At 41.8% G+C, this 27,488-nt stretch overlaps 1 protein-coding gene and 2 long non-coding RNA genes across 14 annotated transcripts in view; 1 reads left to right on the forward strand and 2 right to left on the reverse strand.

Annotated features, from left to right (window-relative positions):
* The first annotated feature begins 1,408 nt into the window (after positions 1 to 1,408).
* LOC135115873 (uncharacterized) lies at positions 1,409 to 3,492 on the forward strand. Of its 3 annotated transcripts, none has more exons than XR_010276075.1 (3): positions 1,409 to 1,493; positions 2,743 to 2,956; positions 3,203 to 3,492. It is a non-coding gene; the product is annotated as an uncharacterized LOC135115873 (long non-coding RNA). The 3 variants fall into 3 exon arrangements; XR_010276077.1 differs by lacking the exon at positions 1,409 to 1,493 and adding an exon at positions 2,227 to 2,263; XR_010276076.1 differs by lacking the exon at positions 1,409 to 1,493 and adding an exon at positions 2,390 to 2,569.
* A 70-nt stretch (positions 3,493 to 3,562) lies between these two features.
* LOC135115874 (uncharacterized) lies at positions 3,563 to 8,755 on the reverse strand. 2 transcript variants are annotated; one of them, XR_010276078.1, is made up of 2 exons: positions 8,238 to 8,376; positions 3,563 to 5,009 (listed from the first exon to the last, which is right to left on the reverse strand). It is a non-coding gene; the product is annotated as an uncharacterized LOC135115874 (long non-coding RNA). The 2 variants fall into 2 exon arrangements; XR_010276079.1 differs by having other exon boundaries at positions 4,011 to 5,009; positions 8,368 to 8,755.
* A 4,248-nt stretch (positions 8,756 to 13,003) lies between these two features.
* Positions 13,004 to 27,488, reverse strand: part of LOC135115875 (uncharacterized) — a 33,379-nt gene continuing 18,894 nt past the window's right edge. For 5 of the 9 annotated variants that reach the window (XM_064032965.1, XM_064032966.1, XM_064032961.1 and 2 more), the window contains 4 exons: positions 26,509 to 26,813; positions 23,629 to 23,991; positions 14,122 to 15,035; positions 13,004 to 13,862 (listed from right to left, as the gene is read on the reverse strand). In XM_064032965.1, the coding sequence (XP_063889035.1) occupies positions 14,484 to 15,035; positions 23,629 to 23,991; positions 26,509 to 26,813 (1,220 nt within the window). In that variant the 3' untranslated portion in view covers positions 13,004 to 13,862; positions 14,122 to 14,483. The remainder of the gene's footprint in view (positions 13,863 to 14,121; positions 15,036 to 23,628; positions 23,992 to 26,508; positions 26,814 to 27,488) is intronic. The other 4 variants (XM_064032967.1, XM_064032968.1, XM_064032964.1 and 1 more) reach the window with 2 other exon arrangements.

Consider the following 27,488-nt stretch of genomic DNA (forward strand, 5'->3'; position numbering starts at 1 on the left):
TCTGCCTGAGAGAGAGAGAGAGAGAGAGGGAGAGAGAGTTATGCCCACTCAAGTACGTACGTACGTACATAACTGCCTCATGTAAAACAAGCACTTCATCGCACCGTCAGCCTGTTTGTTGCCTTCAGCACGGCCTCTCCTTGCTGCGTGAGAGGCACTGTAAATGACAACCACCTCATACGTTGTTCAGGAAATTAAAACGATGGTATCTGTTCGCATTATTATCATTATTATTATTATTATCATCATCATCATTTTTTTGTAGCATGTTAAACCTTCAGAATTAACGTCAAGCACACACTGCATTGAGTCACATCAGTTGCACAAAACATATATAATGCACTTAAAAATGCGCTGTTGTTCGAACAAATCAGCTCCACGTCAAAGAGTAACGCCCATCACTGCTTCAGAATCTCGTGAACCGCTGAATGAAACACTTCTGCTGCGTCCTTGTTGATTGTTTGTGCACTTGACGAGCTTGTCAGCTGAATGGCTTGGACAAGTGCTTTCCAAACTTGGAGTGCGCTCCCTTAAGTGGCGCGTGAGAAGAATACAGGGGGGGGCCGTGAAGCTGTCTGCCCAAAAAGTAATTGTTTAAAAAGTACATAATGAAACTCCATCAGGAACAAGTATCTGTCCTAACACTCGTGCCAAGTGGCGGCACCCACCTTACTGAAATAAGCTGTTGAAACCACACCATTCATGCAATCAGTTTTCATTTCAGTATAATAAAAACAGGAAATACTATGTATGTGTCATAATAAGTTAATTAAAATATGGGTAAGTTGGATTGGTTGGTTTAAAGGAGTATATGTTTTTACATTTCAGTACCGTGAGGCCTTGAAATATTATGTACGTGCCATGTCTTCATATATATATATATATATATATATATATATATATATATATATATATATATATATATATATATATATATATATATATATATATATATATATATATATATTATGAAATTGTGCACATCATACGCAGTTATTGTAAGCTTACTTCAGTGTTATGAGTGTTTCGAAATATTTAAATATTATGTTATGTTTTCAAATTCTATAGTTAATTTCTGGAAATATGTTAATTTGTTTTACTTTTTTTTCCGGTTCTTTGCAAGCAAATGTTTATTAAAATGTCTCGTGTCCTTATTATTTATTTCATTTGTTTTAATCTAAACAAAGATTTTTAGTTTCCTAAACACTGCCAACATATAAATTGCAAAAAAATACAGAATTTTACAATCATTGGTGGCGGGGGAGAGGCGTGTTGGTCTGTCAGAGACGAAAAGGAGCGTCACGTAAGATGGTTTGAGATCCACCAGCTTAGACTAATCAACAATGTTTATCGAACGATGCTTACAATGAGTAATTATAAAGTGTCTTTACAACAAACAAGGGGGGAGGGACGAGGGGAAGAGGAGGAGGAGGAGGTAAAGTGAAAAGGAGTGAGGGCCTCCTACTGGCATTTCTCCTCAAAACCGTACGCAGGTAAGTTGTGTCTTCTCATGGAAATTTTAGAGATTTGTTCGGTGTTGTGAAGTTGGGTGTGGAAATGTGTATGACACTACGATGGTATTAGAGTGGAGTTTAGGACTGATATGACTCTTGAATTCGATAGGTTCAGTTTTATGCTGCGTTATAGGAGGGTAGGAAGAATTGCGTGAGGTTTTACTGCTGCTTAAGTTACTTATTAGTGTTTTAGTGTATTAACACGTGTGAACGAAAAGAGCTTCGTAATAGCAGCTGTTTAGAGCTCTTAACGTCAGTGCTTTAGTGTATTAACCGGTGTTAATTAGGGTTTTATGAACGTAAGAGCGATGCTGGTTGCAGGTGCTCACAACAAGTGTATCCATGACAGATTCGTACAAGTAAGTGTATCCATGACAGATTCGTACAACACGTTGTATGAATCTATCGAGGTTTCTCGTGTCCTCTGACTTCAGTGGAAAAATGCTTTACCTGGCTGTCAAACACCTTATCTTTGAGCAACTTGCTCAGATTTAGAATCGTGTATAAAGCGTCGGACTACGGTTGTTTCCCACGTGGCTTCAGTTTCGCCTATTCTTTAATTACTTATTCTGACTTATAGAATTGTGCATAAAGCTTCAGACTTGTACTTAACTGCATTATTCTGTATAGCTCTGTATTGTTACAAGCAGTTAGTTTGATTTTGTTGTATAGCTTTCAAAGTAGCATTGTATACTTGTCCCATTTTACTCAACAGAACCATTGTACTCAAGAAGAACCAATGTTGTAAGGTGAAGTAGCTGCCGGGACAATATGGAACGATTATCGAGGCCAAAGCGGTTGGACGACGTTCCCGGCCAATGCATCCATTGCAGCACTAAAGTGGGAACATTGGTTTCGATAAGTTCTCAGGAATTTTTTTTTTTTTTTTTGTAGGAACCACGTATCTCACACTGAAACCGTTTCGAATTGTGCAACATAAGGAGATGGTTCGGCATTGAGATGGTGCTTTATCCACTAGTGCGCTCGAGCGGTGCTTCTTGAAAAGGTGGAAAGCGACGGCGGTTCGGAATCGACATCGGTATTGGTTGTTGCGAGTGAGAAATTCCAAGCATCCATAATTGAAATATCCTGCTGGAGACGTATCTGCAAGGTGTCGGTGTCACCACACAGTATATACATAAAGAACGAATCGCTAAGTTCAGGGAACGAAAAAGAATTACGACCGGTTCATATGTTGTACAAAATAACCTAACGCATCTTGTTCTAGGGAATATTCTAACAGCAGAGGTAATCCCTGAAGCACCGCGGCCCCGGTTAAACGTCGAGGGGATGGCACTCGAGGCCGACGTTGTGGATGGCGGTGTCTAAACAAAACGCCCTTGGAAGATATGATGGGCAACGAATCCTCCCTGAATAAATCCCCAAATAAGGCAGGCGTTCCACAAATACGTTGGGAGATCCTCCATTAGCTACGAAGCTGTGTAATTTTGATTGTATTATTGTTCAACCATAGTATCAATTACTTTTCTTGTATAGCCTTTGAAGTTGTGCTGAAATACTGCCTTTGAAGTTGTGCTGAAATACTGTATTACGTGTTTCGTATCAATTACTTTTCTTGTATAGCTTTTGAAGTTGGGCTGAAATACTGTATTACGTGTTTCGTATCAATTACTTGTATAGCTTTTGAAGTTGGGCTGAAATACTGTATTACGTGTTTCTTGTTACAGGTTTCAGAATGGATGTCCTTGCATCAGGCGTCCTACTTCACCTTGTAAACGGATTGTTGCATTGGGAGATTAGATGTTACATTCTGACCTGGTCTTCCTCGTAGACCGGCCAGCTGCCACAGTCCTCACAGGACTTCCAACCTCTTACCCCTCCCCCACCAGCCCTGCTATCTTGCTTGAGGGAGGTAGGGGTTGTCAATACATGCCATACAATGTTGTCATTTTATTCCTCTGTCCTGTGGAAGTACCCGCTTGTGGTGTCAATACTGTATAATAAATAATGAAGTCAATTTCCTTTATGTATTTCCAAATGAGTAACCCTGGGTAATGCAATATGTTTTGTAAGGAAAAAATTAATTTCAGAATTATAAATTTATTTTCTGAAGTACATGGAATGGCTGGTAAAAAGAATATTAATTAAAAATAGCTCCAGCACCAACATTTACATGAAATGGCTGGTAAAAAAAAATGGCTGAAAAAAAAAAAAAAAAAATCTAGCACCAAATATTCTTTAGTGCCACAAATAGTAGCAGCTATGTGCCAAGCTGCCAATAAACATCCATTTGCCCCCCATAAAAACTACTGCTAGAGCTCTCAAACCCTAAAAAGATTGCCTTTTCTTGCCTAAAAAGATTGCCTTTTCTTGCCTTTTCTTGCCTAAATTGCCTTTTCTTGCCTAAATTGCCTTTTCTTGCCTAAAAAATTGCCTTTTCTTGCCTAATTTTCTTGCCTAAAAAAATTGCCTTAAGTCAAAAATACTCGGAAGAGTCTCCGGAGACTTTGCAGATGGTTCATTGTAACTAAAATAAGTTAACCCCTCACTATATTTAACCAACATATTTGATTACATTGTCTTAAGTCTTAGGACAATTTTCAACTTAGACTAATTAGCTTATACTATATAGCTTATATACTCTATACAAATTTATAATGACTATATATACAAAGCTTTGACAAATAATAGCTATATACAAATTCATAATGACTATATATACAAAGCTTTGACAAATACTAGCTTACTTATATATAGTCAATTTAATTTATATAGTAAAACTATTAGTCTATAAATAGTCATAGTCAATTTGATTCATAATCAAAGTAAATATTCAATTCAGTCTAAATGTCTCAAAAATGTATATGAAACCTATTTACACACAACACTTCTACCTAAATGAGACATTTACATAAAGGAACAAGGTCTACAACAGTTGTAGACCTTGCAGTTATGACTGTGAACTTCCATCAGTGGTATATTGCTTCATGCTTGTGCAATTTGGACCATTAAACACAAAGTGAAAGGCTTGGAACAGACTGAAGAGAACACAGTGAGATGGATGTGTGTGTGTGCTGTGAGAGATGGCTCAACAAGTAAGGGACTGATATGCAGGCTTTGAACTGACACCAAGTAAATGGCAGATTAATTGCATGAATTTGTTATTTATAACAAAGACTGACTGAACTGGATGATGGTGATTAACAAAGCTAAGAACTTTAAACAAATCTTCATACTCTTATAGCAGCTTTTATAAAATTTCATAAACTGTTACTCCTAGCTAAATAAACATGTCCATGAAATTAAGTGACTTGATGCACACAAAAATTACCAATGTCAAGTCATGATATCTATGAATGTGAAGATATACAATCCTGTGGCTGAAATTAAGTGCACTACTACACCTTTCACAAAAAAGAAATCTTGAACCAATTATGCTGTGAATGTTATAGCATCCTCCATCCTCACCCCTCTCTGTTTTGCACTTGCCACAGGTGTCTCTGAAAGCGCATGTGCTGCTGGACATCCAAAAGCCTGCAAGAAAAGAAAAAAGTCAATAAATGCCTCAGAAGGAGACTGAAGAGTAGAGGAGGAGGAGAAAAGTAATGGGGTGGAAGAGCATATTCAAGAAAGGAAATGAACAGAAGTCCTTTTGTCTTGGACTTCTGGTGATCCCGTTAAGAGAAGGGAAGTCCTGTGTTATGTAGGGATGTTGGTTGCTCATCAAGGTTGGATTCATGTGTCATAAATGAAGTGAGAGAACAGGAGGTAGATGATGTTGAGGCAGAGGGGAGTAATTTTAAGAAAGCTGTAGTGGAGAGTGCAGATGGTATGAGATGAGTGTGAGATGGAGTGAAAAAGGGAAGTCAATAGTGGTGTGAAGAGGTTAAGGTGGCTGTATAGGAAAAAGGAAGCAAAAAAGCAGGATTGAACTTCATGAGAGGTAAAAGGTTGCTGTTGTTATTGAAAGCTAACCTTCCTGGCTGGCATGGGCCTTTCTGATGTGGCCCACAGGTTAATCTTAACAGAGGCAAAAGGAAAGCAGAAGACAAGTGAAAAGAGCTGTGTGTGATGCTAAAGGGAGGGCTGATGAAAGATGGGGGAGGAAATTATGAGAATAAGAAAATGTTCTGAAAAGAGTTGAAGAAAGCTAGGAAAGGATCATCTGGCAGTGAGGAACAGGTGAAAGCAAAGGATGGTGGGGTGTTGGCTATGCAGGATGAGGTAGGAAGGTTAGGAGAGTATTTTCAAGAAACTGGTGAGTTTGGAGGAGGAGGGACAGCCTAAGATTGGATCATTTAGTAGAGATACTAGAGTAGATGTAATAGGAGAGTTAAATGAGGTATGTATAAGAAAGGAAAAGGTGCAGGCAGCAGTAAGGAAGATGAAAAGTGGAGAAGCACCATGTCTGGATGGAGGTGCAGTGGAGTGTTTGAAAGCAGGTGGGGTCAGTGTCATAGAGTTGTTATTTAGCTTGTTAAATGTGTGCTTTCAGATTAGCATGGTACCATGGGAGTGAGCAAGTGCATCTGTACTTCCAGTGTATAAAAGAAAAGAGGATAGGCATGAGCACTTTTATTACAGAGGTATTATTCTATTGAGTGTGGTAAGTAAGGTGTATGATAAGATAATGATAAGATCAGAGAAAGTACAGATGGAATAACTTGTGATGCACAAAGAGGGTTCAGGAGAGGGAAGCACTGTAGATCAGCTGTGCTGTAAGACAGATTTGAGAAGGCATAGGGTAGAACTGATAGGGAAGGAATGTGAGATGTCTTGAAGTTGTATGGTGTTTGTGATAGGTTGTTAAAAGATAGATGAGATGGCAGTGGTGCAACCAGGCTGAAATAAAGAAGGGAAAGATAAAGAAGCAAAGTTATTAGAGATAAAAGTTTGGGAAGATTTCAATATTTTCTATTGATGAAGGGGTTTTTGGCTACTTGGAGGAGACTTGGCATGATTCCTTGCAGAAATATAATAGTGCACAAGTACCTTTTGTGGGCCACCTATCTATAATGTATAGCATAAGAACAGGTTGTGTTAAACCAAGGTTTGGAAGCTTTATGATGAGAGGAAGAGTGAGGAATGTATGCCTCCATGCCAGACACTATCACCTCTGTTATGTGCTCAGCCCACAGAGATGGGTATCTGACACAGAATCAGAAGTCATTCCAAGGAAAATCAGAATAACATCTCAGGCTCTCCCAATTAGCAGAGACAAAATGTCAGAGACATCTACACTTTGGAGGATCCTGAGGATATTCAGATATGAGGTTGTGATCAGAAGAGCCCAAAAGAGGTAAACAGTGACAGCACAGGCAGGATTAGAAGTTAGGAAAGTCAAGAATGCTGGGCAATAAAATTACTTAACAACTACCTTGTAAGACATGTGAAACACAAATTTGACACCTGCATCTCTCCTATCAAATTTATCTTGAAATACATTTCCTTAGCATTGTGTACAGCAATCTCTCTCTCTCTCTCTCTCTCTCTCTCTCTCTCTCTCTCTCTCACACACACACACACACACACACACAAGATAACATCTTGGCAGTGACTGATTGGACTGGACAACCAGTCAATGAAATTAAAGACTCTGGCTCACTTGGTCTCTCCTCACCTCCCCTCCTTCCTCCTCTTCTGCATGTCTCCATACCATTGTTACCTTAAAACCCAAAGCCTACATCTGCACTTGCCTTAATCAACTTTACCTTGAGATACTTACCTGCAGCAGCCCACACACACAAACACACGTCAACCTTACACAGGATATTTTTCACCCTGACTTCTGTCCTCAGTACTGGCTGTTTACCCTCCTGTATCTTCCTCCAGGAGTGGTGTCATACTGCCATCAATGTCCCTGTCCTTGGCCTGCCTTACCTTTAATACCTTTGAAGTATTTTGTCCGTTAGTGATGCAGCTAAGATGGGTCTCCAATGTAACCAGACAACTCCCTGTCCCCCATGGTTTAGTATACTAATGGAATTGGAGCTTGGGTATCCTGGCGTTGGCAGTTGGTCTGAAATTGGCCAGCCATACATCTAAGTGGTGCTTGAAGGTATTGGGTGACACCACTCATATTTCTGAGTTTCACTGGGATGCAGTTAAAAAGTTGGGTCTGGCACCTTCCCCCTGCTGTCCTTGTCCTTTCTCCTGCTGTCCTAACCCTTCCTATCCTGGTGGCTACCTTCTTTACCTTACTACTGCTGCCCTCCTCTTGCACCCTACAGGCACAGCCAGCAGCCTGCCTAGTGGCCATAGGGCTTTCCTCATCTGTCCTAACCTCCTTCACCTGTCCCTGCCTGATCTTTCCTCCCAGTCCTCTCACAGTAAGCGTGATCTTGGGATTCCTGACTGGTACTTTACTTCAGTGGAGGGCCTAGGATCGGCATTATTGAAGACGTCGAGTCCCTGGCTGGATGGGCCGCGTCCGGCAGTCTGGGTTGCCAGTTGTATATTTTCCTTGCAGTTATCAGGTCAGGCCAGGATAGATTAAGTTTGGTTGGGGGCAATGAACGCGGCCCAGCCAACCAGGGACCCCAAGTCTCCAATAGTGCTCTAACATCCTCCACCTCCCTTGGCCTCACTCCCTGGGGTGTCTTCCTTGGTCTCCTCCGTCTCGGAGCCCTCCACCTCACTCCTCAGTCAGGGACTCCCATGAACTAAAGGATCCTATTATTGAGAATGCTATCCCCTGCCCCCTTCAGCTCCACACATTCAACAAGGTACCAATCATAATGGCTTTCACATGCTACTCCTCACCAGCGACATGTTACCTCCTTCCTGCACTTCTCGCAGTCACTATCAAACATTCTTACTCAAAATGGGGCTACCACACAACCCACACACTCCAATAGCTTTAAAAATGTTCAAGAGCTGCGGCTCCACTCACCACACCGCCATCTTAATCTTGATCTTAATGGTACAGGTGGCACAGGATCATTCCTGAGCCAGGCCTTTGGATCGGCAACTCCTGTAGAAAGGGGGGGAAAAAAAAGAGAAACGAACAGCATCCTCTATCCTAATTGTTCATACATCTGGCACGCCACATTCTCTCCAGAAACTCTTTCACCATTCAAGTCTCACTTGATCTTGATGCTACAGTTGGCTCGGGATTACTCCTGATTCAAGCCTTTGTATCGGCAAAAAAAAAAAAAAAAAAAAAAAAAAAAACAGACACCATCTTTCACACCACTAGTTCCTACATCTAGCACACCACATTTTCTCCAGGAACTTCATAGCCTCAATCATCCTTTCATTCGTTTCCCACAGTCCCAGCAGCAACACCATCCATTCCCTTCCTGTCTTCTCTACCTTGACATTCCCCAATTCTCTTAGCATCATTTGCATCATCTCATCCCTGTCTCTAGCATACTTCACACACCAGCATCACATACTGATGAATCTGTTGTACTATTATATCAAGGAAGCTTAAGTGTGTTTTAGCTTCCTTGATGAATACTTAAGTATGGTACTGAAATTCAAACTACTATATACCCTGACAAAGAAGTAAAAAACTATAATGATTTTATACTACCCTCTTCCAGCATCAGTAGAGACTCTTCTTGAAATGAGTACCTTTGGGATCAAGTAGACATCTAAGAAACTGCACAGACTGCCATGGCCAAGCAGCAGATATTTTATATAGTACACAATTTACTTCTATTGGATCTGCTCACGTTTCAGGTACGGGGAAATAAAATCCTCGACAGAGCACGCTAAGTAAATACAGTGTTTGCTCAAGCAGGTATTTAACCTTCATAATTAGCACCAAACATATTCTTTAATGAAACCATAATATACTTTAATGTCAAATATGTGATTACGTTTTTTTTTTTTTTTTCTGTGTAAATGCACTGAAAAAAAAAAGTACCAGGTAAGGAAACGCTCCAGATGGGACAGGTGTAGGAAGCCCTGTACGCCAAGACGCGCTGAAAACAAGGAGAAGGATGGAAATAAAGACTCTGAGGGTGATGTCTGACCTCTTTACTTCCATATCAAGTGGACACGCAGGATGTGACCCGTGTCAGAGGGTGGTGGGACTTGGGGGGGATGGGGCACGGCGTTCAGAAACCACCCACGTCCCCAAGGCCCGCCCTGGCAGTGTGAGCGTGTTGTAGCACAATAATAGCCTTTAGTCTAGTAGTACGTAATGGTCACTTTACCATGTGGAAATATCTTGTATTCTGCTGAGACTGGTAGTCTTTTTATTATTATTGTTATTATTAGTAGTATTATAATTCTTATTATAATTATTATTATTCTATGGTCACATGTTGGTGGTTGTGATGTACTGATTACTGTTGTTTGTGGTGGTTGGAAAAATTGCATTTGTAAGCAAATTACAAACGCATTAACTGCTAGAGACCACATAATAAGGTCATTAAACTGTTGTGGACCTGGAGTTGCATGTACAATCACAGAAAAGGTTGTGACCACTAGTTATTCTACAAAATTATACAGTTTCAAACCAAATTCCAAGATGATTATCACTCCAACAACAACTATACAACATTTCTCTCGACGGGGCAGCACACCAGCCCCTGAACGCTGCTTACAAAGATGTCAAATGAAGTGTCCACCCTAAAGATCGTCTTTGATTAATTATATTCAAAACTATGCATAACTGTCCAATGAAGAGAAGGTTACTTCATTTACTCATGCATAAGCACACATACTAACCAAGGGAAATGACAAAGCCTAGACCATGTACACCGACTTTTTGGCGGAACACAGTGAAATGGGCTAAAAATAACAGTAAACGCTTCATTCCGTAAAATGATTGAGAACAACTTCAATGGAGAACAAAGCTTGTAGCAGCCGCACCATGGCACCAAAAGTGTGTGACGCAGGTGTCTTGCCTGTGCCGGCAGCCACCAGCCTCAAACAACTCGAGTACAAAGCCAAATTCTTCCAGTCAAAACAAGCTGACACATCGAGGCTGACAGATGCCGGCCGCGCAGCATTTTGTCTAAAAGGGAGAGCGAATACAGCGCATTCATCCTAACTAGTCCAAAAACAAAGCCACATTTGTCTCGAGAAGAGTCAGTTTCTCCCTCCGTACAAAGAGCAGTTCATGAGCACCAGTGACGCGTGACGATGGGGGAGTGAGCGAGCAAGTGAGGCCTCGGTCGCAGCCCCTCACAACCCACTCTGTACTTTCTCGACCACCTACCTACAGTACCTACCTCCTCCTACTTCCTCGGGGCGCGGCCTCGCCTCACTCAGAGTCCAATTAGTCACTATCTGATAGGCCGGCCCAGACTGTCAAAGATAACACTTCTAAAGACTGGGTGGCCAAGCGTGGGGAAGTTATCTCGGTCGTGGTGGAGAGTTGAGGGCCATCACCATCATCGTGGCAAGAAGGGCAGTACAAGGCGAGACGCTCCTTCTCCTCCGGCATCATCATCATCACCATCAACACCACCATCACCATCCTGTCAACTCCTCCTCCTTCTCCTCCCGAGAACGCAACACGAGAAGCTAAACTAAACGCAAGGTAGCGTGTGTGTGATATTGTGCGTTTTTGACCCGTATTAATGGAGAGACATGGAAACTGTCTTTGCTCGAGCGAGGGCTTCTCTACTTGATCGTCAGAGCTAGATTACTAAGCTGAACAACCACGTCATTAAACATTAAATAATATAATAGGCATTGCAATATTACTGTGAAATTGGGAACATAGTAAAGACATTTCTAAACCTAAGTCACAACATCTTTTCAAAGGGAGAAAAACTGGAGGTGACGGAAAAGTAGCCAGGAATTAAAAGTTTCGACACAAACCGGACCATATGAATATCTGCTGTGCGTTGTTAAAATGGCGTAATATTACCAACAATAAATATTGACACTATTGTATTTGTGTTTATATATTGATAACCAGACTTTAACCATCCTAATAAACTCCTGCTAACATTTGTTTTGCCAGGTAACAAAAGCGATTATTGGAGTACAGAACAACAGGGTTGCTCCTCATTATTGAAAGCAGACGGCAAACCAAATGCTTGCAAGTTACTTCGACATACAAATATGGAAATGATATCTTAAAATACCGTCCTAACAATTCTAAAGATCCTACAATTTTTCCCTAAATTATTCATACTATATTTGATATATTATCTTTGATCAAGACCACTGTGCATTTTTTCCTTGGCGACGAGATGTATTAACAATAAATAGAGTAACACCGCAGCTCCTCCAAACAAATAAATAAAGTCCAAACTGACCATAATCAAGTATTGCCAGTAAGTTCAGTACTCTAGGGTCTGCCAAAGTCCAAGTTATCATCTCATTTTTCTGTATTATTATTATTATTATTATTATTATTATTATTATTATTATTATTATTATTATTATTATTAATATCATTATTATTATTATCATCATCATCATTATCATCGTTATCATTATTATTTATTATTATTTTTGCCAAATGGATCTTTTCATCAAAGGAGTGGCTACAAATGAAGACTGAACAATTCTAAAAGTCGCTGTAGGTGATTGTGTTCCTGCTGGATTCAACACGTTACTCTCTCAGTCACTGGAGCAGGACTATGCCAAACGCTCTCAATTTTGTGCCTAAAAATGGAGCCTTACATATTCACTGAATATATATATATATATATATATATATATATATATATATATATATATATATATATATATATATATATATATATATATATATATATATATATATATATATATATATATATATATATATATATATATATATATATATATATATATATGCCAATTTATCGTTTCAACGCAACATCCCATGAGGTTCGACAAGTAACTTTATCAAAACACATCATACAAATTAATGACATATCAAGAAAATACATTTATTTCAGAGAACCACTCAATAATTACTGTTTTGAATTTACCGACGGTCGTCCTGTTGTGAGCCCTGGTCGATATAAACGAGTACCAATAACAGTATTGCATTGCCACCAAGTCTGCAAATTCAGTAATATATATTGTGTATATATATATATATATATATATATATATATATATATATATATATATATATATATATATATATATATATATATATATATATATATATATATATATATATATATATACACATATATATATCACATCGAGGTGTCACTTATTTACTGTAACACTCGGGAAAATGTCCGTAATTCAAATTGTCCACAAGATTCGGGGGGAGACTGAGCAGCCTTCCTCTGGACAGTCTCATCAAAGGCCCACAAACCTTAATCGCTCCACAGATGCACAAAACTTGCACCAAAAAAATTATGCACGGCGGGCATACCGACAGACATTGACGTTTATCCAAGCGCAGCTCCTCATCTAAGGAAACAAAATTGCTTTCAGTGTACATGATTGGAAGGCACAGCGCTTGCGATGGGCACCGAGACGCCCCTCCTCTCCTTCAGACCAAATGCCACGTCCCTCGGTTCTGCGACGCACACACTCGCACGCACACAGCTACCTGCACTCACTCCGTCGCAAGCCCAAGCCGCTCGCTTAAACCCTCCAACAATTTCTAAGGTTTTTTTTTTTTTTTTCTTATTTCTTATTCACAACAAGGAAAATGGATTTAGTGGGTGGCGGGTCTGTTTGGAGGTTTTAAGACTCAGGGCTTCTAGAGAGCTGGACTGCTTTCCTGCTGGCGCTGTTCGCCTCCCGGCTGCCTCGTCTTGGGGCTATCAAGTGGTATAAAAAGTACATTTCACTCTTCAAAGAGCTAAAACGTCACTGCTGTTTCGATAACGTACTTGTAATTATAGTAGTATTATCGAGAACTTCTAATAAATTCATTGCAACGGGGCTTCTTTACACATTGGTTTTGAGCATATCCTTCTGTAGTCCTCCAACACCCACACTGGTACTTGTGTCACCTCGGCACACGTGTACATCATTTATTCAGGTTAAATTTACGGGATTAAAATATAGTTTTACTTTGTTTTCTTATGTGCTTGTATAAACTCAAGTTCTAGAAACATCCCCAGCTTTGGTGAGTTTGTAATCCTCAGTAGGATGGATATATCAGTGCCGCATGTGTGATTTGCAACACTGCACGATGCCCAGTCTCTGGTATGGCGTGTAGGTAGGTAGTAGGGGCCGCCGGGCCAGACATCACCAAGACACGTTTCTCCCAAGTCCTGCCCATGCGCGCCTCTCTCAGCCTTCCCAGTGCCTCCAGCAGACACCTTCCGGTCCTGTTCGACCACCACACCGCCAGCGAAGACTCTCCCGGTGGGTGGTGGGCACGCTTCGCTGGGGATTGAGTCGGACTCTTCGGCTCTGTGTCCATGTAACAAGTGACGTGCGATGGTCAGAAGCTACGCTAAAGCCTGCCTGCAGGGTAGCTCGACGATTGTCTTCTAAATACAAGCGTGATAGGCTCTGAAAGCAGACAAGAACAGAATTCATCACTATTTGGTTAGAAATAAAAAAAAATTACCTACTAGAGAAAAGAAGGCAAAAGTATATGTTATAGTAAAATTGCTTTTATTGATTTCTAGTATTGTCTAGTAAAATAAAGATGAGGATAAGCTTATTCTTTGCTTCAGTGTAAGTGAGTACTACATATCTGGTTCATGTTTGCTGTGCATTACGTTATCATTTAATGTCCCTGTACGTACATGCGGAAGCCGCGACTCACCTGGCGGGACATGTGGGAGTCGACCAGTGCCTCTCACGCGGCATCAGTGGTCGCAGTGCCTCCTCCTGCCTATGTACACTAGAAACAAGGGCGGTGGTGGGGCCGTGCTGCTATCGGGGGATGACGAGTCGCTTTGTTGCAAGTGTAAGGGGGAACTCTTGAAAAAAGTTGCACTCAGTCACTCAACACTAGTCTAACTTTCCTGACATTCTTCACCATAGCACACACACCCTGTATATGCCAACATCAGTATAACTTTTCGACAAAAAACTGAAACTGTTTGTCGAAAGCGTCACTCTAAACCCTGGCCTTATTGACAACGAACCAAAAATAAGTTTGTCCAATAAACACAGTGCAAATATTCAGACGGGCTCTTTTTCTACTTCCTTATCGTCTGCTCCGTCCTCCTCCTCCTCCTCCTCTTCCTCTTTCTTCTGGCCGTAGCCCGGATGTTCACTAATGGAGTAGTAGTGGCCATTGTAGACCACACCAAGTTCTCTAAGTGTATCACCTCGGATTGTAGCTTTGATTGTCCAGTTGAAACAATCTTCCTCTTCTACCTCACGATCTAATTTCTCTACGTCAACTATTTTGGAAGATAGTCGATCGAGGATGACCCCAATGTCTTTGATGGAGAGGTGCTTCTTCGTGTCGACGGAAAGCTGATCTGTGAGCAGGAGGAATTTCACAGTTGTGTGGGCTTCCTCGTCGTTTGTAGTGTTCTCCGTCTCGGACTCTGAGCTCTCTGGGTCCACCTTCTGTTTCTCGAGGCTGGACGACCGCGGGTCAGTTACGAAACGCACGTGGCTGCCGCCTTTCTGTTGCGCCGCTGTGGCTCCTGAAGGTTGTGCCTTGCTCGTGTAATGGACTGGCCGTCTCTCTCCCTCCTGAATCGGGGACGTGGTTTTCTGTACCTGCAACACAACGCGCACATTAAGTGTGGTGGGAGCGAGGCGGTGGTTGGCAGTTATCTTATTGTTTATAAGAACTACAACCTCAAGCTTGTGATGGCGACAGGCACTGGCACAAGCCTTTATGTGGCCCCTATCTCGGGCTGTGGCCTCGTTCGTGACACACCAACCATTCACATGCTGAACTACAGACAAGACAGTAAAGTATGGATCACAGGCAAAGGAATCCAAGGGTTTGCCGACATGTTGGGGCTACAAACTGATATTTCTAAACAAAGCCAGAAACTATGAAATAAATAAGAATTCCACATGGTGATTATGAAAAAAAAATAGAAGAGTCTCACGGCAGTTCTGCACCCTTCAGCAAGTTAGTTCAACACACTGGTTACCCAGAGAGCATGATAGCATGAAGACACTTTTGTGGAACATCTTGCTTGTGGAGAAAGCAGCGCCAGGCCGAGGCTTAGACGCGAGTTTATTTCACAAGTTTCAGTGTGATGTATGAGATAATATATATATATATATATATATATATATATATATATATATATATATATATATATATATATATATATATATATATATATATATATATATATATATATATATATATATATATATAAATCATACACGAAAGCTTCGTATTTAATAATTATAGAATAATAATATCATTGATAATAAAAATAATAATAAAAATAATAGTAGTAGTAGTAGTAGTAGTAGTAGTAGTAGTAGTAGTAGTAGTAGTAGTAGTAATGATAATAATAATAATAATGGTAATAATAGTTATGATAATAATGATAATGATAAATAATATTGAGAATCATAATAATATAATAATGATAATAATAATGATAATGATAATAATAATAATAATAATAATAATAATAATAATAATAATAATAATAATAATAATAATAATAATAGTAATAATAACAATAATAATAATAATAATAATAATAATAATAATAATAATAATAATAATAATAACAATAATAATAATAATAATAATGATAACAACAACAACAACAACAATAATAATAATAATAATAATAATAATAATAATAATGATAATAATAGTAATAATAACCATGAAGGCAGGTCAAAACAAGGCCTAGTACCATGACAGTATTAGCTGTGGTGGCTGCCAGCCCCACAATGTCGGCTTCTTGGTGGGAAGTCTTGGACAAAAATTACCTAATTTAGCGAAGCAGAGGTGAATCATGGGGCCATTGGGGGTCACATCGGCTCGCTTGTTTCGGGTTCTCTCGACAACCAACATCAGACGGCAAGTGAAAGGAAGCAACAAGAAAGAGGGGCTTTAGCCAGAGCCTGTTGGCCGAGGACGTGGTGGTCCTACTGTGTTGGGGTAACTTTCCAGGACGAGGGTTTGATTCATGCACACACCACCTCTCATCTGAGTCAGATGCATACACAGTGACAAGGAATATGACATGTAACGCAACAAAGAACTACATTCGTGGTGTAAGGAAAGTAATCAAGGGCAACAAAGCTAGACCCAAACTTCTAAGGGCAAAGATTCCATCTGTTGGACTTAGGCTGAACTGTGACTCTTTGGGGGAGTGAGAATGTTCTTAGCGATCAAAACAATTCAGTCGACTTAAAAAAAGAATGACATGAAAGTACTGTTTTGTGAAGCCTTAAGTTCCTGCACTGCACAGACAGACAGTGTGGTATGTACTCAGTCTCTCTAAGGCAGAGTGGCCTCTTTCTCTTACTCAGGTCCTGTTTGTGTTGTATCCCTTCAAGTTACACCCACAGAAACCCTTCCTGGAAAGTGTACCGAGACTATTAACAACATCAACGTTCAAAAAGATATCCAGAAACACTTATAAATGACTTGCAATGTGATCCTGAACAAAACAATTAAATAAGCTACTTTTGGCAAATTTTAACATCTCCTTTTAAATCTAATTAGTATATATATTAAATGCTATGTGAATCTCATTTTTTGATTAATATGTATCTTCCTACTTATAGCTCAAGTAACTTCCCTTTTTTTGCTTCAAAAAATTGAACTGAAATTTCTGAGGTTAAGTTATGACTATGACCAGACATCTCTGTGCTTACTGATTAGTGAAAACATCTGAGAATCCTACCCGTGGTCGAGTCGCCGTAAAATTAAGTGAAGCCATTGATTGAAAGAATTTAGTTAGTATTAGGAAGATAATTATGCTAAGACGTGCTGTGTGGCCAGGCAGCTTCAGCTATTGAACGATCAAGTGTTTGTGAAGAGACTTGCTCGTCTCTAAACACACACACACACACACACACACACACACACACACACAGATCGATAGGGTGGACAGTTCATATCGACATCACTGCCAGATGTAGCTATACGTACTCAGCCTCCGCATATTACCCTACTTAAATGACTATACTGCAGGACTTAAAGCGTATCAGTATTAGTAGTATTATCTCTAGTTATACAGGTTTAAAGCACACCAGTTCTCAAGCACCAATATGCCCCCAGGAATCATTATGAGTGTAGCTTTGTCATTATACGAACATTCACCTTAACATCTGACATCTTTTAGAGTACAATATATCCTGAATTCTGATATGTTACACCATGCCTCGAGGATGACCTTGCAATAACTTCCAATGATTTTGTTTTTTTGCTCCAGTTCGTCAGTCTGTTACATTTTAGTTTTGGGTTTGTGAAGATAAGAGAGGAAATTTTAAAGGGACCATACCAGGGCGTCAGGGATGATACTGTATCTAAGGAGAATGTTTCTATGACCGAGAGGAACAATAAGTACTTTTAAAACACCCAAGAAAGGAAGACTATAGTACCTCATCACTAAACAAGTCACTCCCTGATTTCAATTTCTCTCCTGCGAGTAAGTGATCTATTTCCCTGAACGTTTTCTTCTTCTTCTTCGTCTTCTTCTTCTTCTTCTCCACGTTAACAAATGAATAGCAACATTTCTTTTCTCATTTGATAAAAATAGACAGATAAAAAATGTTGTTATACACGCTCTCTAGTAGTTAAATTCAGTCAACTCCTGGATTTGTGACGCTTATTTTACTGCTTATGGGGACCATTATTTTTTAATTATCCACTTTTCCAGTAATGAAGAAAGGAAGAAGATGGACAATACTCTGAACTATGGAGAGAGAGAGAGAGAGAGAGAGAGAGAGAGAGAGAGAGAGAGAGAGAGAGAGAGAGAGAGAGAGAGAGAGAGAGATAGTAACACTGAAAGCTATCTCCTCTACTGCCTACGAAGGATAAAGTGATGCCCGACTCATTATTATTGTTATTATTATTGAACATGACTCGAAATTGGGGCCAGATCATTATAATAAACCCGAAACGGTTCACTATGAGGCTGAATAACTGACGTGGTGGGCGTCTTCGCCAAGCGCCCATCAAGAGCCTACACTCCCTAGATCTCCTCACTCCCTGGACGCTGTCGCCGCACGCACCACCCAGTCGGACATGATTGAGGTGAATCCGGGCAAAGTCATGTTTCCTGGTGTCGCCTCACGCGGGTCTGAGCTACCGCGGAGTCTGTCTTGGTCTGCTGAGTGTCCCTACGTAAGCTGTTGTGTTTGCTGATGGAAGTTTTGTCTCTCAAAGTAATTTAGTCTACCTAGGTGGAGTCATGCAAGTGTTTATAGCACCATTGATGTAGCATTTAGTTTTATGGAAAAAAGTAACTAATATGAACTACTCACTAATCTTCTGTACGACTACAAGGGACAGACGAGCAGCGGTTGCTCATTACGAGTATGGCAGTATAAGCTTTATTATAGTTACAGCTTGGCTACTGGCTACCAAGAGAGAGAAAAGAAGTAGTGGTGGTGGACCAAAGCTACGTGGCGTGGAATGCTCCAAGGGGAGTGTTGGCGGCGTGAGGGTCAGTCCTCTCTATGGCAGGCAAGTCAACATCAATTATGTATCGTTAAGTCTAAAAAACGCGGCCAGCTACGATTTTTTTTTGGGAGGGAGGGAGGTTCTGAGTGATGGACTCGAGTTTCCCACAACACCTAAATGCTCTAAAGCCAATCACTCAGAAGGAGGAATGCGCACAAGCAACTCAGTGACGGGCAAGCACGCAGCCCCATGCAATGCTCAGCTGCGTCCAGGTGGCACAAACAAAAACTGCTCTAACTGTACACCTTTGCGTTACCTTTGGTTTGCTAGCGGCTCTCCTATATAAAGAAACATCAACGTGTTTACACTAACTAGTCTAACATTGTGCTTTTAATGAATATACACTTTACATAAGACTATGACCTCTCGAAAAATAGCTAATTTTGAAGGGAGGGGAGAAGGGAAAATGTTCCATTGACAGATTTTCCTTATCGAGAACTAAATGCTACTTGCTGTTGATGGCAGCACGTCCCACGAGGGGGCGCGCTGAGGTACAGAATAACCGCCTGAGACTATGCTGGGCAGCAATGGATCTCAAATACTAAATAGAAAAAAAAGCAAGGTAATTATTCTTACCATGCAGAGATAAGCAACATTTGCGAACATTATGGGGGAGTTTGTATAATGGTTAAAGAAAATAAAGGTTCTAAACTATAGACACAAGTATTTCCAAGAAACTACATATCAACATATAAAGAGATTAACACACAACAACACAATGCTCACAAAACTACAACACTGGGAAGGGGGAAAATAAACCAGAATAAAAACACAAACCTTTGATCCTCCTGACTCAACAAAATGGTCAGTTTCATGGTAAATATTCTATTCTATTCCTCTGCTCCACTCGTGCTCACCAACCTGTGCCTCGCAACTCTGCCAGGAGCTAACACGCCCACACTGAGGCAGGAGTGCCAGTTCCCCAAAGCACGCGAGAGGACAGACTGCTTTGTGAACCTTGAGTGAACTTAATAAACTAAAGACAAGGGCCGCGAGAAGAAAAGGCTACAAGAAAGTAATCAGCGAGAGAGAGGAGAGAGACACTTTACGGACTGCATTTAATTAGGATTCCAGGGAGGTTGTCATCACTTTTAAAAGCATAATCTTATCAGGGGACATTGCCACCGCCCTACATGCTAACTTGGATCAGGAGGTACTTGATTAACTCGTAAAAATTGTCCCCGAGCTGACACACTCCCAGATCCACCCGTGGCTTTGTACCTTTCACTCGTCACCTGTGATGGAGGCAACGCCACCTGATGGCCGATTACTTCTTACACTAATCCTCTATGTTTTGGCAAATTCCTTATCAAAATATCTGACAAAAATCAAGCCGGAGGGTTTCACATCTGGCATATGGATGAGGACTGAACACTAATACAGGAGAATCCATGGTATTTAGTAAGCCATTTGGGGGCTGGCAGTGCTTCTAATGATTAACAAAGACTCTATCCTCTTCTCCTTCCATAAACTCTAAGCTACAACCCAGCTAAGCACGTCACAGACAGCACAGCCAACATGCTACAAAAAAACAACCATTACGGTGCCACAGCAAAAACCAAAACAACACGCAGCAAACAGATCAAAAGCGCTGCAAAACCCTCAGGTAAAAAAAAGTGCGCTACCATTCCCCTTCCTAACGCGTCACGGAGGGAGGGAAGAACCGAGCACCGCTACTGCCTATGCCTAACACAGCAACACGCTTCACCACACATGGCGCCAAGGAACCCAAATGTCTCTACAGATAACACAATAAGCTGTGGCCACCCTACTTATCAGCACCCTACTTATCAGTCTTTGTAGTAAATATCTAAATGGGTTTACATTACGGCTAATCACCTATACATTTCCTCTAAAGATAAAGGAGGATCACGTCTCTCAGGGTACTTGATGTCTACTTGTATGGAGCTGCTGCAAAATACAATGTCGAACAGTTAAATCAAAGCTATTTTTTAATCTTTTTTTATGTACATATTTTGAAATGTATACGTATTTCCAAACCATCTCAAGGGATGTGAAGCGATGAGGGAGTTTGTTCCGGAGGTCATACAGACAGCGGGACAATTAAAGATGCACTAAGAGGAGCAGTTTGTTTGAGAAGTGATTACTTGCAGATTGTCTCGTAAACAGATAAAAAAGGGGAAAAACAGCGGAGATACAAAACATTCTTTAGGTAGCTTTAAGTCTACAAAAAGGTAAATAAACAAAGCAAAGGTAAACAGTAACTAAAATCCTTCCACAAAACGATCACACAACAATATTTGGGAATGTTTTTTATGCCAAGATGGCGGCGGGAGGGGATGCCATGCGAGACACCGGGACGGGACAGTGAGCAGAGCGTGTGCACCGAGCCTACCTGTGCACTGGCGGGGCACAGGTGGGCTGCTGCTGCTTCAGGTGAGAATGACTGGGTGCAACAACAGGTGAGGCAGAATGCAGGGTGCTAAATATACCGTTACAATTTGAGTTACGTTAAGTCAAGCTGGTGGAGAGAGTGGCAAGGTGGCGGGGAAGGTAAAGGTAAAACCGCCGCGTCGTTAGAGAAGTGGAAATAACTGCAGGTGCTCACTGTTCGAGTCCCTGTAAAGCTAGATTATATGCAACACTGAACAATGCAATATTGAAGAGGTTCGGTAGGCAGTCAGTCAATAGGAGAAGGTAAAAAAAAAGTCAGTAACCCTTGGGCCTCAATCACACTGCCCAATTATACCTTACGATAGCTAAAAGGAACACATAAATACTTTCCTTCCCAGGCAGTGATAAGATACTTGAGAGGCAGACACACATATGCATAAGTCCTCAAGATAACACGACTATTCTTCTAAAATCATACTGGTGACAACAGCCGCATCACACATCATTACCACTAACTTCATATCATTAGTAATGTCTCCAGTCAAATCTCGTACTTTCAACGCATTATGTAATTTATTTCTTGTTTATTTATTTGTTAGTTAATCCATTTATTTTTGTGGGTCGCACTGATTCTTTTTTATTGTTTATACGTATCTGTTAATATGCCTCACGTGCTTCTATCATTATTTTTACTCTCCTCGTACTTTAAAAGCATTAGACAAATTTGTTTTCTGGTTTTATTCCGTAGGTTTCACTTATTTTATTTTGTTAGATTTATATATCTGTTAATATGTTTCAAGTACTTCCTTATTTTATTTTATTTATTTATTTATTTTTTTTACTTTCTTCGTCCTTTCAACACATCATATTGAAAGCAATTTTCTTATCTAATAATTTTTGTAACTTTCACTGCATATTTCCTCTATAATTTGATGGATCAATATGCCTGTCAGACATTTATCTCATTATCTTTGCTCTTTGCAAAATGTTTGTCTATTTCTTTAATATGCAATAACTCTAAGCGAATGTAAATCCAACTTTCAAAATTTCATCAATATCCTTTGTCTAATAATAAACTGCACTTTCAACTTAATCAATTTTTAGTATTGAAAAAAAAAAGAAAAAAAAAAAGACAAAGGAGTCTTAAGACATAAATTGAAAGATCCAATGAGAGTGATTATCACTTTTTACCCACAGACTTCTGTAGAGATGTTCGTGTGTTGGTGAGGCTAATTATCAAATGAACCTACGGTAAAGGTAACTCAAATAGGATTTCTTGTGAATCCGCGGCGATGTAACACCCATGTATCTTGCTCTATTGTGACTAGTTCAAACCGCGAGTGTCAGCGACTGTCTCTTTAACATGACCGCCGAGTCGCGAACTGCCTCGTATGACTGGCAAAAGAAGCGTCAGTCTTGCTTCGCTTCCTCTTTCTTCCTCTCATTGCTAGGCAACGTGCGCTTCCTATTTTCAGTTTTCATCATGCCATAATAACGTTGGAATTTACAAGATTTGACTAAAGAGGCGCTCCATCTAACCTAATTACTTAAAAAGAATGTTGGCATTAGAAGTATTATGTTCCTTAAGTCAAACACTTGAACTACATTTACAAGTTGATACAAAAAAGTTCCTTATCTGTATGTACAGAGGAGGATCATTAGTAGCTAGTGTGGCAGTGCTCAGAGCGCCTGCAGCGGTCGGCCCCGCGGCCACGGCTCGGCGGAGGCGGAGGGCGGCGGGGCAACAGTGACTTAAACTACAGAAAGCTTGTATACTTTTTTTTTTAATATTTTCTATAATTTTCATGTATTTCATTTACCAATTTGAATTTTGTGAAAGTTTGATGCTGCAAGTTGGCAGCAGCGAGGAGCCCGGCAGGCCCGAGGGCCGCGTCCGGCTGACTCGGATTTGGCAACAATATCGAGAGGAATTAATTGTATGGCAGTGAACGTGGCGCTTTGCCAAAACTTTTGAACTAGGTAGCAAACTAAGCCATTCTGACTAACAAGGTGGTAGAGAATGAGGGTGTTGAGCAAAGGCGGCCGCGGCGCCCGGCGAAACACCGGCGGCGGCGACGGCGGCGGCTGGTGGAGCGCGGGGGCGGCGGCGCCCGGCGCTCCACCAGGGAGTCACGGAACAGCTTTCCTATCAGGTGATGTGACTCAACAGCAGTTGCAGGGTTGTTCGTGAATTTGACAGACAGACTGACGCTGCTGCTGCTGTCGCTGCTGTTGTTGTTGTTCCTGCAACTGCTGCTGTTGCAGCTGTTGCTGAAACTGTTGTTGCAGCTGTTGCTGCTGTTGATACAGATGCTGTTGTATTGGTTGTTCGTGCACCTTTTGTCCTTGATGATGATGATGCAAATGTTGTTGTTGCTGTTGTTGTGGTTGTTGATGTTGTTGTTGCTGTTGTTGGTGGTGATGTCGACTTGCCTGGATGCGGCCGCCCTCCTCGTGCAGCGCACAGCAGTGGAAGTCACACTCGGACTGGTCGCCGGTAGGGGAGGCTCGGGGGCGGGGCTGCGGGGTGTGTGGGTGCCCGTACATGCAACACTCCGGCGTGTGGACGTGCACAGTCGCCGAGTGTGAGGATTCCACTGATGACCCTTGACGGGAGAGGCGGCCCACCACCGCCGCCGCCCCAGAACTGCTGCTCATGTAGGAACCTTGGTGCTCGCTGTCGTGGTTTATCACAGTACCCTGCAATGTACCGGATACGTATCAATATACTTGGCAGCAAACCACGATTTGCTATTAATTCTTTAAGCGGCTGCTACGTGATCACAATATGCAGCACCAAACCACAAGCACTGTGCAAAGAACCCCAGAAGGCACCGCCACGCACACCTCGTCACGCCTCCACGCACTCTCGGCACGGGAGGGTGACTGCAGGACAGACTTCTGCAACATGATAACATTCAGTCACTTTAAGGGTCACCTCATACCAGAAGCGGGGAAATGAGACCACTAACACATGACCCTCGCCGCCAGGACAGGGATGAGGGACACACATACATACACACCGCCATATCCAAACAGCTATGAGGGTCGGACTCGGCGGAGACTCAAGCTAGCACGTTGCAGACAAGTTTCGAAGCCATGAACGTGAGACTTTTCATCCGGCAGGGAATCTTCAGCTAATTCTGTATCCTTTATTACTGTTACTTTTGCTTTATCTCATTTGATTTATTTGGACAGTGACCGTTTTCTCGCCTCACGGGTGTCTGCGTGTCTCGGTCATCACGGGTTTCGGTCCATTATCATGTCCATTTTCTTCCAGTGTTCATAATGGAGTAATGTTAATAATCCAAATCCAATCAGGTAAAATTCTAAGATCGATAGTTTACTTTTTCCCTTCGAGTGCCTTCCGTCCCCCCTCGCCGCACACTTTAATTTGCTGCCTCTACTTTGGACTCCAGCTTTCTCTCGCCTCTCAGCTTTAAATCGGATCAGGTCAGGGTAAGCATGCTCCGTCTTGTGATTTTTCTTGAGTGTGACTTCGGACTCGCTATACAAGGTAAGGGAGGACTTCCTTCGTCTTGTCTCAGGAGAGAGTGAATTTTATGCAGTGTGAACGCGGCTCCAAACAATACTCCGAGGAATGAGTTGAGTGTGAGGGACACCCAGCGAGGCCGCGTCCTTACAGGTACAGGCTTGGGCTGCCCAGGGCTTGGGGCACACACTCTGCTGGGGCCCAGTGCGCAGGCTTCGTGTCCACTACGTGATTCCAACGTGAATCCTTCGTGTGTAAGATGGCGCTAATACTTACAGTGAAGCTTTACAGTGAATCAAACTTAAAAACAAAACACAAAGAAAACGCGCACCAATGTAAAATTTTGAAGCTGAAGAATATATATATATATATATATATATATATATATATATATATATATATATATATATATATATATATATATATATATATATATATATATATATATATATATATATATATATAAACTGACGAAGTTGGAAGGTATATAGTCGTAATGGCAAGTTCAAAATGAGGTAAATACAAGAGCAAAGATTAATTTGAGATGAAACTTACAAGTGGAGGAAGGGAATCCGAGCTAAAGCGCGTGATGACTGTGCTGCTCTCAGCACTTGCTTTAAGAGAAGGTAATGTGTCTGATGTGATAGTTGTGCCTCGAGTGTTGCAGGCCAGACGCGCGCCCCTGCCTGCGGAGCCGAACAGTCCCCGCCGTGCTGCATGCTGCACCCTCGTTACACACACTGATTCACAAAGACATTCTAGGGTGCAGGATCACAGCGAACACAGCGCATGCACAACAATAACAAGGTAAACAGGTAAAGGCTCTCAAGGAAATAAAGTAACACCAATAATTACACTACAGGAGTGGAGGAGCACAGGAGGCGGGGTGGGGGGAAGGCAACTAACAACTAACAGCTGACTCAGCCACAAAGGGCCATGTGTTGACTAAAACAAACTAACTCTCTAAATGCAAGTGGTTTCATCAGCGATGCACTCTTTGTAATTGTCAGGCTTTCAGACACCCCTCCGAGGCGGCCACTGAGGTGGTGCTGGTGGTGGCGGACCGACTCTGGGAGAACTTGTACTTCAGTTTTGTACTTTACTGACTACCCTATTGACAAGTAGCGCTGGCCTTACTTTAGTATTTGATGTTAATTGTTATTTTTCCCAGAGATATACATTAGTATAGACCGATGCTTGTGGTGTTACGCGCGTATGAGGCACGAGTTGCGTCACGCTAGTAGCCCGCCACGCCTCGAGGCGGTGAGAGGGTCGCCGGTACGCCCTCGCCCACCTGAGAGCCGCCCATGTGACTGAACTGAGGCGTGAGATTTTTAATATAAGGGCGGTCTTATAAACTTGTCTTGAGAGGCCTCACGCGGCTCTACATGTGTTTGTACATTAATAGAGATAAGTTAGAGTATGGAATATTGGCTAAGTATTAATAGCTTTAGTGTTTTAAAGAGGCAACTGTGACTGTAGCTGAGTCCAATTTCTTTGGAGCCATTAAGCCATCACAGACAAGATTTGTAGTGACAAGGTGAGTACACAAGGCGGCCTTCCGTGTGAAGCACTTCAGGGCCTCAGTCCACTAGGTGTTGGAAGCAAGTGACTGCAATGATGGTGTTGTGTGGACATGCGAGGGTCGAGACCAGCACACACACAGATCATGAGGTTTACTGAGTGACATGTCGCCTTGAGGAGTGAGAGCGGCGTCGACTCACCGGGTGGAGGGGGGCCGGCGGGTGAGGGGCAGTGATGGCCGGACCAATGTCATTGATGAGCGTCTCCTTCTTGCCGTCCCGGAGGATGGTGGTGACAGTGCCGACGGGAGCTTGGCTAGTGGCACCTGCCGCAGGAACAGGCGACTTGGTACCGCTCAGGGAGATGGTGGGAGCTGGCGAGGGCGTGGAGACGGCGGAGGGCTGGGCCATTAAGTATTCATGTCTCTGTATGGCATTCTCCCCGACGCCGCTTACAATCATTCGTGTGGCAGTGGCGGACGGCTTCCGAGGGGAGGAGGATGACACTGCAAAGGTAAAACGTTTGCCATGAGGTCAACACATCAGAGGACGACTATGGGTTAGTTACTGGGACGCTGAGTGGCGGACAACTAGTACAGGATATACCGCTGTGATTCACACCCTTTCACTTACATCTGCATCTACCCGACACACACGCACAAACACACACACACACACACACACACACACACACACACACACACACCTGGCAGCACAGTCAAATAGCCTGGCATCGTTACACATCAAGACTGAGCAGAGCAAGGGTAGAAAAGGGGATTCATCTCTCTATATGAATATTTCCACCAATGTGTTATCGGCGGGAAGACTGCAAACACTGCAGCACAGGTACAAATACTCTTATTGGATGAAGTGTTTCTACATCTGGCAGGACGCATGGCTATGGAGAAACATGGAAAGTCATGAAGATCCCAACTCATCATTTAAACAGGCATGAGTCACTGGCATCAACACTTCCCCATGCCTCCCTGTGCTCCCCTGCTGAGTCATGTCTGTTGGGGAACGATGCACACAGGTGTCAGGGGCCTGAGCTGAGGCACTCTGCACTACACTTGTACTCGGTAAAATACTATTTCATTCCACCAAATATATGTACAATTATTACATACGGAATGTATATACAGAAGGCTAGAAAACTTTCTGTAACTTGCATTAAGATGAAA

Source organism: Scylla paramamosain, chromosome 30 (genome assembly GCF_035594125.1).
Source record: "Scylla paramamosain isolate STU-SP2022 chromosome 30, ASM3559412v1, whole genome shotgun sequence".
Lineage (NCBI taxonomy): Eukaryota > Metazoa > Arthropoda > Malacostraca > Decapoda > Portunidae > Scylla > Scylla paramamosain.